General features: G+C 39.1%; 1 protein-coding gene across 28 annotated transcripts in view; it reads left to right on the forward strand.

Moving 5' to 3' along the window:
* ptprfa (protein tyrosine phosphatase receptor type Fa) overlaps nucleotides 1-14179 on the forward strand; it is a 397399-nt gene that overhangs the window by 297256 nt on the left and 85964 nt on the right. For all 28 annotated transcript variants that reach the window (XM_055015931.1, XM_055015928.1, XM_055015939.1 and 25 more), the window contains 2 exons: nucleotides 10250-10367; nucleotides 11510-12091. In XM_055015931.1, the coding sequence (XP_054871906.1) occupies nucleotides 10250-10367; nucleotides 11510-12091 (700 nt within the window). The remainder of the gene's footprint in view (nucleotides 1-10249; nucleotides 10368-11509; nucleotides 12092-14179) is intronic.

Below are 14179 nucleotides of genomic sequence, written 5' to 3' on the forward strand. Positions count from 1 at the left end.
GGGACCCTTCAGGCTATATCCACATAAAGTCTTTTTTTTTTTTGTTTTTTAATACGTAACTTCTGCTATGTCTATGGCAAGCATTCACACCACTTGTGTCAGGAGGCATACATGGCCATAAAACGGAAATCTTGAAAACGACACAGACACCCATGTTCACTTTCTGACTGAGTGTAAACACTGCTTGTATATAAATATGGTCAAGCCCTTCGTGACATCACCCACATGTCTTCTGCAGAGCAGTCTGGAAACTCATAATAGTGCCGTCATGATCTTGGCAGTGTGGTGTCACGACATCCACCTGGCACTCAGAATGTCTATTCTCTCAATTATACATACCTTGAAGCCCTGATACTGTTTAAACTGATTAGTTAGATAAAAAAATTTCACCCGCATACAGTTGCCAAGAACTGGAGAATTAGTTATAAAGAACGAACTTGATTTTAGTTACAGCCTGTAAACATGTTTATTTCTGCTGTAAAAGTGGGCATTTTAACATGGATGTCTATGGGGACTGACTAGCTGTTGGAGGCACCCTCGAGTGGTCATTTGAGGACCTGTGGTTTCTGGCAATTTTGGTCAACTATGTGTTGATTGTTTTGATTTGTTTTGTGCAAGACATCAGCCAGGACTCCCAGGCTTATTCAACTTGGATAAAGAGTTGCAGGCATCGTTGACCTTGCTGTTTCCGCTTGTAGCTACTTTGCAGTTAAAGAAATTTTTGATCTTACTTTTCACTATTGTGATTCTACTGCTCAGCTTCAATCCCTTACAATGAAATGTAGAAACCAAACCAGAAACCTTGGTATAGTCATCGACTCAGACCTCAATTTCAGCAACCACATTAAGACAATCACAAAATTGGCCTACTATCATTTTAAGAATATATCAAAGATTAAAGGACTAATGTCTCAGCAGGATTTAGAAAAACTGCTCCATGCATTTATCTTTAGCAATCTAGACTACTGTAATGGTGTCTTTATAGGACTCCCTAAAAAGTCCATCAGACGACTGCAATTCATACAGAATGCTGCTGCTCGCGTCCTAACAAAGACCAAAAAAGTAGATCACATCACTCCAGTTCTTAGATCTCTACACTGGCTTCCTGTCTGCCACAGAATAGATTTTAAATCCTGCTGATGGTTTATAAAGCACTGAATGGTTTAGGCCCAAAATACATAGCTGATCTGCTGTCACTTTATCAACCATCTCGACCTCTGAGGTCATCAGATACTGGTCTAATTTCTGTCCCTAGAGTTAGAACTAAACATGGTGAAGCAGTGTTTACTCATTATGCTCCACATATCAGGAACAAACTCCCTGAAAGCTGTATGTCTGCTCCAACTCTCACTTCTTGTAAATTAAAGCTCAAGACTTTTTTGTTTTCCACTGCTTTTCTACTATAGCTCATTTTGACTTGTTTTAAATGCAAACTGTAGTTTTATTTTTGATATTTCTAATTTTCCTGTTATTTTCTATGTTTTGTTACATTTGTCATTTTAATTTTGCTCTTTTATACTTGTCTGAATGCTTTTAATGTTTTAATGTAAAGCACAATGAGTTAGCCTCGTGTATGAAATGTGTTATACAAATAAAGTTGCCTTGCCTTGCCTTGCCGTGCCGTGCCGTGCCGTGCCTTGCCTTGCCTTGCCGTGCCTTGCCTTGCCTTGCCGTGCCTTGCCTTGCCTTGCCTTGCCTTCTCCCTCTGTAGTATTTTCTACAGGTAAATAGCCAACTCCTTGCTTTATGTTAATGCCAGCACCTGCATGCCCAGTGTACATCAGTGGTCATGAGATATCTGCTTTTAGGTGTGTTAGTATGTACAGAGACTAGTTCTGAGATGGTGCTAAAAGGATTGTTTTCAGAGTGATTGTTTTTGATTTAAAAAGCAGTTTTTAAACAAACGCTGTTAATGTGGCTGTAGCCTTTGAGGTCTTGACGAGTCTGTGACTCAGCAGGTCGCTGCCGTTTTGGAGGCTTGTGAAAGATCAATAGCACATTAGGCAGGGACATAATGTTTTGGCTCATCTGTATGTGCAGTTCACTGTATATTCATGATTGAAAACCTCATTCTAGTTGATGACTCCAGCAGATCATCATCAGTGGCATTTAGCTGTAGATAAGCCTTGACCTGGCACATAAAAGACTTGATTTGCAATGGAAGGCAGTTTCTCAATATGACATCACTATAGGAAAGGCCAGTCTGGCTTTGTTGTTTATCAGAGAAAATTAACTTGTCTAAAAGTCCCTGACAGGGAGAAAAAAGGCTTTAATAGAAATGGAAAAGTTGCTTCCTTTCAGATTAAGTGGTTGACACGTACATAGACCCTTTTTAAACTTGATAACTGATGTTACTTGCACAACTAGGTTCTACAAAGGGATTTACAATGTGTTTGTCAGTAACCTATTCACATATATACACACAAACCACAGCAAGCCTGCCATTAGAAACAACTTGCAGTTCAGTGTCTTGCCTAAGGACACTTTGGCACATGGAGGAGACAGGGATTTAGCACCAACCTTGGGATTAGTGGACAACCTGTTCATGACGCAGGGAATCTGTTCACCTTTAAGAAACTGTAATTGACATTTTTGATAGTTTTCTGGTATTTTACAGACCAAACAACAAATCAATAAACTGAGAAAATAATGGCCAGATAATTAAACTGTGAAAATAGTCATAATCATTATGCAGATAGTTTTGGGTTGATTTGCCCAGGTTTACTCTAGATTCGGCCTCACAGCATTGAAAAGTGACAATCAAAGCCTAACACCTCTTCAGAAATAATCCCTGCTTATTCTGGACAGTCCACAGACAACAATGTGTGTTTCTGCATTGCATTGTAGTTTGCAGCTCTTTTGATGACTCACTGTAAATGACTGTAGGCAGAGTCAGACTAATTGCATCGATGCACTGCTCTCTTGGAAGTTTTCAACAATCGCATCACTTATTTTTCACAGCTTTGAAATGGCCTTTCATAATGTTTCATCATGTTGATGAGCTAACAACTTTCTAGCAAGTTGCTAAAGAAGTCAAATTAATGGGAAATAAACAGTGAAATTCTTCAGAAGCAGAAAACTTTCTTTTATCACATTACTGAGGCATTTCTAGATTCTGTTTTTGGACCGAACTGAGAAGCTTTGAACGGCTGTTATTATCTTCCTACCCAAACAAAGATGGTGAATATGACAAACCACAAAACCAGATGATTGACTAATACAGTGGAGGTGTATGGTAAAATATAATATAAGCAGTTTTGCAGCGTGATATCTTTCCAGAAAGAGCATCCTGTTTGTTTGGGTATTCCAAAGCACACATCATTAACAGTTTTCTCAGACATTACTCTTTGTTTAAGGAATGGTTCTCTTAATAATTGTTATTAATAACAACAATTGGCGGTGCTGTTCCGCGACAACACAGATGCGCTGTACTTGTGTTTGCTTGTGACTTTGTTGTTTTTTCATATGGTTTGTTTTTATACTTGTATTTCTTTCCTTAAACCACCAAAAGATTCATTAATGGCTTGTATTTTAAGACTGATGTGATGCAGATGTTTCATTGGTTGTATAGTGTTACCTGCTTGATTGAGTAGAACCCAGGCACTCTCCTACACAGTGTTCATGTCCCTATGCAACTTTGAAGGTGAGCAACTACTTTAGACCGAGGCGATGAAGGCCAAACAACAGGTGCATGTCTGGAAAATAGCAATAAGAGGAGGCAGCTAGCAGTGGCCACATAGAGAAGCCCTTCAATAAATCCAAGGTTCTATGCATTGGAAAGAGGCAGTCATAAAATAGAATAGAATAGAATAGAATAGAATGTACTTTATTGTCATTATACAGTGTACGAGATTGCAGAGCTTCTCCTTTTCAGTGCAAACATAACAGAAGGTGCACTTGTTTCTAATAAACCATGTCCACAGGAGAACAATGACTCCAACCCAGTTCCATGCCAGAACAAAAAAGCTCATCTTAGCTGTGAAGCATGGTTCTGGAAATGTTGTGTTTTGGGTTGCTTCATTGCCTCAGGGACTGAGCAGCTTGTAGTGATTGGTTTTACTATGAAATGTGCATCATATCAAAGAGTGCTTTGAAAATAATATGAGGCCACCTGTCCAAAAGTTGAAGTTGAACTGGCAGTGAATGATCATAAATGAACAAACAAATCCACCAATCCATGCTGTCAAAGAAGACATGGAGGGTTGTTGGATGGCCTCATCACTGATGTGCTGTCAGGGGATTTGAAATGACCAGTAAATGTTTAAAAAGAAAAATCGGCAAGCTGGTGTCAGAGACTGGTGGACAATTAGGACACACATCTACAAGCCGTTACGTCTGCTAAAGGAAGGGACATATGCTTCTGAGACTACTTACTTTTTCCACTCAAGATTATTACATCTATTGATATTTTGGTGGATGAATAAATGAAGATGTTTTTTTCAGTGGTTTTGCTAAAGTATATTATCACTGATCTAACTTAATCTCTAGGCGCTGTTATGAAGAGGATCAAATGTTTGGTTGTCCGAACATGTCCAAAAATGACTGTATCAAAATTATTGCCACCCCACAGGCCCAGAAGATTATTTCAGATTCCACCTGTAATAGTCATTTTATTCATTATTTATTTATCCTGCAGATTTTAAACCATTCATCTACAAACTAGCCAAGTTATAGAGGTTGTTTTTATTTTATTTTATTTTATTTTTTTTGGTGCTCAAATCATTAAGAAACACCATTTAAAACTGCAACAGTGATATCTTTCTGCAGAAAGATGAAGATTAATCTGTCTTGTCCATTCACATATACTGCAAATCCATTCCATTAGTGTCATTGAGAAATCATTGCATATTTTCTCCTACAAAGCATCTTCATCTCAGCAGTTCTCAAACTTTTTCAGTTCAATACACACTCATACTGTGTGTGTCTTACTATGTATTTGTTTATCCTAGATCAGTGTTTCTCAAAGTGTGTGCAACTGGAAAGAAAAGGTCCGTCTACACAGAACTAATTAGCTGAACTATTGTTTTACCGTCGGCCCGTTTTTCACGACGCACAACAATACACAAACTGTGCTGTCACGGTAACCGTCCCCAATGGTGATTAGCCGTCAGTAGTTGCAGAGAATGGAGAAATATTTGACCAGATTGAGAAGGAAAATAGAGCCGGAGACAAACAGTTTAACCTCCAAAAAAAAAAAAAAAAAAACAGTCAAGAAAATATGACAAGGCTTATCTTGCTCAGATTTTTCTATATTTTTGCACACAGTGTGAGTGCGTATTGAACTGTATATTATTGTTATGTATGTGTTATGTTCTATTCTTATGTGTTATACAAAATGATTTATGTTTTTGAAAGAGGACAGATTTATGTATTATTGTTGTTTTATTGAATTTATTTGTGACTTTTTAATCCTATTTGTATTTTATTCAATTTAATTATTATTATTACTTCTTTTTTATTATTTCATCTTTATCTTATTTTATTTGTTACAGTCGTTTGTTGTGTGTGTGTTTGTGTGTGTGTGGGGGGGGGGGCTAGATGAATATGCATTGTGGGATAAAATATCCAATGATCTCTCAACGACACTAATAGAATGGATTTGCAGTGTGTGTGAATGGCTGAGACAGAGCAATCTTCATCTTTCTGCAGAGAGATATCACTGTTGCAGCTTTAAATGGTGTTTCTTAATGATGTGAGCACTAAAAGTAATGCTCCAGTCAGTTCTGTTGTGTGTTTTCGCACAGTGGTGAGACAGTTCCTCCTGTCACCAGGATTTTTATAGTTACTGTGGTGAAACAAAGTCTGTATATATTGTAATTATATTGTCCATTTAGATTATATTTATTCAGTGAGCTATAGCTTCATATTTTCTATGTTTTCTATGAGTATTATTTTAATGGACCAGTTATTTCAAGGAACATTTCCTTATAAACGCTGCACAATTGCCTTGCAGAGCTTTTGTCTGCGCTTAGTACTGTTAGGACATGGGATAGACAACATTGCTGATACATGATTGTGGTAAAATGACGTGACATTCAGACATAGGTCACTTTTACATTAATGTTCTTCACAGCTTACATACCTACAACAGTGATGAAGAAAGCCACAGTATGATATTTTACATACATGAGATTGGACAGTATATTAAATGACACAATGCATGTTATTACTTTAATAAACAAAAGACTAAATCCAATGTGCTATGTAGCAGTTTATTTAACTGCAGCTTGTATCCCGGTGCATGACAGATCGCCTGTCTGATGTGACGAAAACTACCCCATGTGACTTGCCGTTACATCCAGATCAATTCTATCTCCATGCCGGGGATCATTTAGAATTAAAAGTAAGAAATAAAGTTACATTTACTGCCCACAGCCCTCTCTCTTTAGAGGTGCTGCTCTCTGATGCTGCAGCTATTTAATTAACTCAGAGGAGATACTCCTACAAACAGCTAGAAGCAAAAAATTGACTGTGGTCCCTGTTAAGGTTTGATCAAAATCAAGATTACATTCATTATTGATGAGTCAACGTAATCAGAGTTGCTGACTCTATTTTTGTTGCAGGAAAGTTATATTTTTATTGGCAGTTCAGGCCACAAACTATACCTCTCATGCTGCGGGATATTTTTGGACCGATATTGGTGCTAAAATGTATTTTGTCTGCCTGTCTGTTAATTGTCTATAGGAGTTTAGACTTGTTGAAAAGGATATGGAAGTGTTACCAGGTCTGAAAAATGAGTCGGCTATTATATGCTTATTAAGATATGAATCCAATGCATTTAGATGCCATCAGATTGACAAGGGGGAGAGTGGGTCTGAAAGGTGCTTTTTGGTTTGTTCTGTAAAATCAGACATTACTGTGTAATCCCTAACATAAACAACCAAAGGTGCTTTCAAGCAATGAGTTGTTCCTGCTGTGTCTGCAGCCCAGTAATATCAATATTCTACTGTGTATACTAATGGGTGCCAGCAGTGCTCAACTTCCCTCTGCCACGACCAGCCACCACCACCTTACTTCGACCCAGCACAGGAAAAGTGGATGGTGATAATGGATGACTGAATATGAAAACCTGGGGTAATAAATCCACTGCTATTTACATAACAGTGAAGGGCTATGAGAAAAAAAAAATCTTTATATTAGATAAAGCAACAGACCAGACTTTAAGGCCTGAAACAAAAGTCTAGCTGTGCAGAATGTTAGCCCAGCTTCCCTGGCTGCCATTGAAAATGTCAAATTTAACAAATTCTCAGATTTAACATGCGGACTGTGGGTGTAGATGAAAGGTCTCTAACATTTATTGAAATATCAGTCAGAAGTGTCCCTCCCTGAGTGCTGGTCTCTGTGGGGATGAATCAGCACAGTGTGGTAACTGCTAATGAGCTTTCATAGTGGAGTTGTTTCTAGCATTAGTGGTCTCCCCACTGGCGATGAAGGTTGAACAGGGATGGAGGTGGCGCACAGCGGCGCATGAATTATGACACACAGGAAGTCACTGTTGATTGATCGTCTCCTGTTGAAGCAGACTTTCCCTTCACATGAGAAACGTCTGCTGTCTCAATGTAAAGTGCATCAGACTTTCAGAATTCATCCCCACACACTCCTGCTCACTCTGCATTTGAAAGACACATGAAAGACCAATTTGATATTTTTCTTCTCTTTTCTAAATCAAGACAATCTCTGACCACAAAAGTGAAAAGGAAAACCAGCAGATTAAAATAATGAGGCTTTTAGAGGACTTCACGAGTCCCATCTCTCTCTTATCTTTCGGCTTCTTTACCCTGCAGAGAACAAAGGAAGAAGGGAGATATGTTAACTCTTTAGGCCCCAGCTGAATTCTGCTTTGTACAAATCTGCCCTCAAATTAGCAGAAGAAGGATCTTTTTAACATCCTGTGATAGATATTAAATTGCCAGTCATAAAGAAATAATTAGAACGCTGGTTCTTTCTGGAATCTGCTTTGGCAGGGCTTTGCTATTTTGCACTGTCATCTCCGTGGCACTGTAACCCCTGGGCTGTAGGCGGAGGCTTAGCTCTGATGGGGAAAATAGAAGCCACCGAGCTGCTGGAACTATCACCCCCCCACACACACTCACAGCTCCACCACCATCCTGCTGCCATTTTTCTCTCATCACAAGCTGCTTCATCTCTGCAGGTCCTCTCCACTCATCACTCAGGAGTACCACTAGAAAGGAATCCTCTGCTATCTGAGAAGAGTGGGCCTTTTCTCTGCCTTTTAATGGACTTCCAGCAGCTCACACACTGTACCTGAGGTTGTAGGGTGGAGGAGCATGTAATCCGTTATGTGTGTGTCTGACAGTTTCCTGCGAGGACATATGAAATCAGCTTTGTGTACTTTCAAAAACTTTAATTAGCCGAAACGTATCATTCACATAAATTTTGTACACTTGGACAATCTTTTCTAATAGAATACTGCAGATTATAACTTGGGTCTTAAGCCTGGAACGTAGTTCAGGTCAGTGGAGCTGTTGTTCTCACTGCCTTCTTCAAGCCATCAGTATGAGATGCATCAAAAGTTCCAATACTACGCCGATACAAATCCATTACTGTACCTAATTTAAACGAGGCCACCATTCCCTTCAAAGTGGTCTTCTTGTGCAGCAATATGCTACTTCCAGCGCTCCTGCAACGCTTTTAATTGCCAGTCACTTTTTGCGCTGGATCTCCTAAACTGTGTAAAAATTGCAATCTTTAAGCTTAAATTTAACTTTGGGGGAGAGAAGGAAGTTTCCTGCCTTGTAACAGGAACTCCTTGCACATGGTACACAATAACAACTGTGATGCTCTCTGTGCACGTGCACCACACACAATATTAGAACTCTTTTAGGTCACACCAAATTTAAAATCTTTGGCATAATTGTAGCAGTTTACTCAATACTGTGCACCTGTTCAGTATTGTTGAAGAAGATATTTGGGTGTTACTTTCACAGTTAGTCTATCACTACTTTTGGTAATAACATAGCTCAGGCAGTTGAATCCTGTGTGTAATTTAGTATGTGCAAGCTCCTGTAAATGTGCCTGTCATCACTGCACCTGCTTTAAAGCTCAGCCAAACTGTTGCCTGCGACGGCTGGAGTTTAAAGTGAGCAGCTTGCCTCGGTTTCAACTTGGCTGAATCTGACAATACACCATCATGCCTTATTTTACTCTTTTGGGGTGAATTTCTGGTCACGCATTTGTCTGAGCTGACGTACCACATAACTGAGAGGAGACTAGAGACTTCTCTGTGCACAGACATGCATCTGTTAAACAGCCATTATGTATTGCATATATTGCAGAGATTGCAGCCAGAGAGTGGCTGCAAATAGAACTTTTGCTGTCAGAGCATCAGTGTTTTGAACTGAAAAGTTACAAAAGCATAATGTAGCCAGCAGAGCAGGTCCACAGCATCTTAGGGTCAGGCAGCAGCTAACTGAAGCAGGGAAGAGTCATAAATGATAGAGGTTAAAATTGCTTATAATATAGCTAAAGAAGAACTACCCCTGACTAAGTCTCACATCATCCTTATTAAACACTACAGAACGTGCACTTGCACATTTATTTCTGTTCTCATCATTTACATAATGTATGAAGACATTACCAATGTGTATGTGAACTAATACCAAAAGCTATGGTTAAAATATATTATTCAGAGCCAAAAGGCATTGTGAAAAAGTTTGGATGGACTTGAATGAAAAAACAAGGTATACCATGGCAACTAAAGTAAAACGTTACTCTGGAGCCCTGTTGAGATCACATTTTTTTTTATTGAACACTATCTCTTTTTAGCCAATAATGGACTGGGATCATTTCCATGAGCTGTTAGGTAACTAATGCTATATGCTCTTTAACTGTTGGTAGTCAAATGGCCATGTGCCTGTGTGAGGCTACACACCATCTACCTGTACAGTCAAGCATCAAGGAGTTAATGGAGGATTTAGAAATGCTCTTCAGGTTATACATTCATGGCCATCTCTTGACTTTTTCCTCAGAAGAGCAGTTGAAATGCCTGGGGAGTGTTGGAAATGTGAAGCTGATGCATGTTTTGTGTTCTTGACTTGTCTAATGTACCTGAGTGCCTGGTACAATAAACTACCTGACAGGATGTCAATTGAGCTGAGGTTGTTGTCTCACCCTGAATGTTGTTGCCCTTTCCTCTCTGTTTTTTTTTCCATTCTTCCTTCCCCTCTGTCTCTATTTTCTCTGTGTCTCTACCTCTTTTCCCTCCACTTCTCTTTCATCGTCTGTGCAGGAGGCCATTATAACAGGTCTGATCCCAGAAACTACCTATTCAGTGACTGTGGCTGCATATACCACCAAGGGTGATGGAGCTCGCAGCAAATCCAAGGTGGTCACCACCACAGGAGCAGGTGTGTGAAGTGCTTTTATCTGCTACTGCACGTTTTAAAATTAATGTTTTTCATCGTTTCATGTAATCTAAAATCTCTCAGTTTGATACCCACAAGGTTTTGCTGCTGCAATCTTTCTTGTTTTGGACTGACCTGATTTATGTCTAATAGTAGCAAGTAGTGGAAAGTAGCTGCTATTAGTACGTTTATTCAAATATTGTACTGTAGTGTAATTATATGGTACTTTATTTGAGTATTTCCATATTATCCAAGTTTATATTGACACTCCTCCACATTTCAGAGCAAAAATATTGTGTAACATTTATCAATTTTAGTTACCTTTAAGATGCATCTTTTACACAATGGATAATATAACAAGCTTTAAAATACATCACATAGTTCTGAATTAAACCAGTGGTTTCCAACTTTTTTGGCTTCTTACAGCATGTGATATCTGGTGTACATTTCAAATGTCTGAGTCATTACAGCTTCATCAAGTTATTTTTCCTTCTAAACTTCTTACATGGTTTATTTTCAATAAATGTTCCAATGATCCAGAATCCTACATAAAACAAAAATTAGGGTCCAAAAACTGAAAACAGGTTTGAGGATCAGAACTTTATTTTTTCTTCTTTTCTTTAGCATTAATCTTATGATGAGCCCTCGGATGTATCTGCTGTCATTGTATATAAAACTGTATAGGTTTTATTTACTATTATATTATTCATGTCTATATACTATTGTGAGATGTTGGGACACTACAACATCACTAGAAATGCTAAAATGTTAGACTTAATTTGTAAAGGTAATAATAGTGAAACAGTTTTCCTGTGCAATGATGGATTGTTTATGACATTTTTGGTTTTTGATCCAAGTGGTGCTAATCTGTCAAAGTTTACAGTTCATATTTAGATACCAAGATCTCAGCAGTTAGTCTAATGGTAAAAAAGTAGGGTGGCCAATCTTAGAATCTTGTAATCATGAGACCTTTCAAAAACAGTTCCATTTCTCTCTATGAAAGTCGTGCAAACAAAGTAGGTCAGGAAACAGTAGCTGCTTAGCAACTAAAACGGGATGCCATGTGTTCTGAGTGTAGATGTTTCATGAATTTGTAGGAGTCTAAAGTAATAAAGACAGGTTGGCAAATGTTTCGTGTGTTGCAGTGCCTGGAAAACCCACGATGATGATCAGCACCACCATAGGGAACACTGCCCTGATCCAGTGGCAGCCCCCTAAAGAGATGGTGGGGGAGCACGTGGGATACCAGCTGCAGTACAAGAGAGCAGAGGAGGAGGCTTTTACTGTCAAAGACTTCAGAAAGACAGACGATCATTTCACCGTCACCGGCCTCCACAAGGGAGCCACCTACATCTTTAAACTTTGCGCCAAAAACAGAGCAGGCAACGGGGAGGAATACGTGAAGGAGATCAGCACCCCTGAAGACATCCCCAGCAGCTACCCACAGAATCTCAGCGTGGTCGGCCTGACTGCAACCTCCACTAAGCTGGCCTGGGACCCCCCTCCTCTGGCCGAGAGAAATGGCAAGATTGTCAAGTACGTGGTGGTGTACCGAGATATCAACAGCCATCACAACAACACCAACATCACCACAGAAACACAGATGACTGTCCAGGGTTTGCAGCCTGACACGACCTACGACATCAGAGTCCAGGCTTTCACCAGCAAGGGTGGAGGCCCTATCAGCCCCAGCATCCAGAGCAGGACCATGTCCACCTCAATGCCAGGTGAGATCCACAGGCGGTTCATCACTGCTGCATGAACATTCTGCACAATGCTCCATGATTTGGACATTTAGGGCTTTGTTTTCCCATACTGACACAACTGACACAAACATAAACTCAGATAGTTTTAGTTCCTTTCCTCCTCTACATTTTTTACATCTTTACCCCTTGCATCCAATGTGTTGCCTGCTCTCAGTTCAAAACTAATTTAAAATAGTTTTCTATAGTGAATCGGTACAAATGTTTAAACTTCATAAACATGGACCTGCTAAAAATATTTTTCTTTACAAGTCAATCTTACAGCTCATTTTATGTAAAAATGAACACCAAAATCTATTTCATTCAGATTCACATTTTAAACAGAGACAAGACACAATAAAGCATTTGCGTCTCCCTACTTTTGACGTGGTCACAGTGTCCAACTCTGTGGCTGTTTCCTGATTCCTGTGTGGTGGTGTTAAGAATTTTGTAAAACAAGATGTAAAAACAGTTACTGTATGTCACATTTTCAAGTAATCATCACCTGCAATATATAATTCACTGCACTGAAATAAAAAGAACTTTTGGTGCAGCTAAGGATGAGATGCTTGTTGCCAGTTGTCATAGTAACACAACAGGTATCTCAGCTCAGGAGTTTTTCAGGACTTTAAAGAAATGCTGACATATAAAGTCAGTCTTAGAAGACTGAATCCACACTAAAATGGCCATCGTACACGTCTAAATTGTAATTGGTCTGTACTTAAACAGCACTTTTGCACCTTGGGAGCACTCAAAGCACTTTACAATGTTTCTCATTCACCCATTCACACACACACTAACACACCTGGCAACAAAGAAGCCATTCCAGGTGATCATCTGCCATTGGGAGCAACATTTGGGTTCAGTATCTTGCCCAAGGAAACTTCAGCAGGGGATCCAATCGCTAACCTTGCGGTTAGTGGATAACCCGCACTACCACCTGAGCTACAGCCACTTCAGAGTTCTTCTCTCGCAGGGTTGTACATACCAATTAGCAAGATTTGCAAAAATTGCAGAAATGCCCTCAGACCGTAGTAGGTAAAATTGTCAGGCTCTCCCAGTCAAAATCTTGTTCAGAAAGATAAATTAAGATCCACCTTATTTGGTATTTTTACAACTGGATTTGCAACATAAGGCTTGTGTTTAAAGAGGCTGCCACATCAAACATGAAGTAGTACAGGTTTGAGAGCATTCTGCTTAAATAACTCAGTTCATTACTGAATTCACAGCGATATGTAATCACTGTCCTTGGAGAAACATCCTTTCTAAAGTTGAATTCAAAGTTATAAATACAGAATTGTACACATATTGTAAAAGTCAAAGGTTTGAACATGTATTCCAGGGTTTTTCCTTAAAAGTTATTTTGGTTTTCTATAGTGAAGAACAAAACTGAAGACACCATAAATAGCAAATATGGATATATGTAGTGAGAAACAAAGCATTCAAAGTAACTTGACATTTTCTGGTCTGAGTGATATTAATGTCTGAAAGGTTCTATAAGTAACGATGTCAAGCAATTTACATGTATTTGTCCTTTTTTATTGCCAATGCAAGAATGGATTATAATGAAACTTAAAAAATGAAACCTCCCTCACTGTCGTGGCTGACTATAACAGGCTGTGGACTGATTTCTGTGTAAAGGACTTGAGATGAAGTGGAAAAGCCTAAAGATGTGACGGTTATACTCGCCTCGCCTTTATAGGCTTTTATCTACTGCAGGAAGTTTTAGGGTGGCTTGAACCTTTAAGCGTGTTCTGACCACAAGAGCCTCCCATTTAGAACCTCTTTAAGGGCCGTTTTCAGAGGAGAATTCAAGGTAGCTACTTCTTAGCGACTCTGAAAAAAAATGTTGTGTGGGTCTTGTGACTGTGACTGGTTAAACCCATAGAATAAACACCAATTTTTTCTGCCTCTCGATGATCTCATCATGTAGAAGTCTTCTCTATCATGGTCACCAAAAATATAACATTCACTATATAGATGATCATAATAAAACTCCATTCTTCTTTTTCTTACGTGCTCATAGAACTGAAGTTACGTCCAGTTACCACTATTTGACATTGTTTTGGTGCA

The sequence above is a fragment of the Amphiprion ocellaris genome, chromosome 2 (genome assembly GCF_022539595.1).
Source record: "Amphiprion ocellaris isolate individual 3 ecotype Okinawa chromosome 2, ASM2253959v1, whole genome shotgun sequence".
Classification (NCBI taxonomy): Eukaryota; Metazoa; Chordata; class Actinopteri; family Pomacentridae; genus Amphiprion; species Amphiprion ocellaris.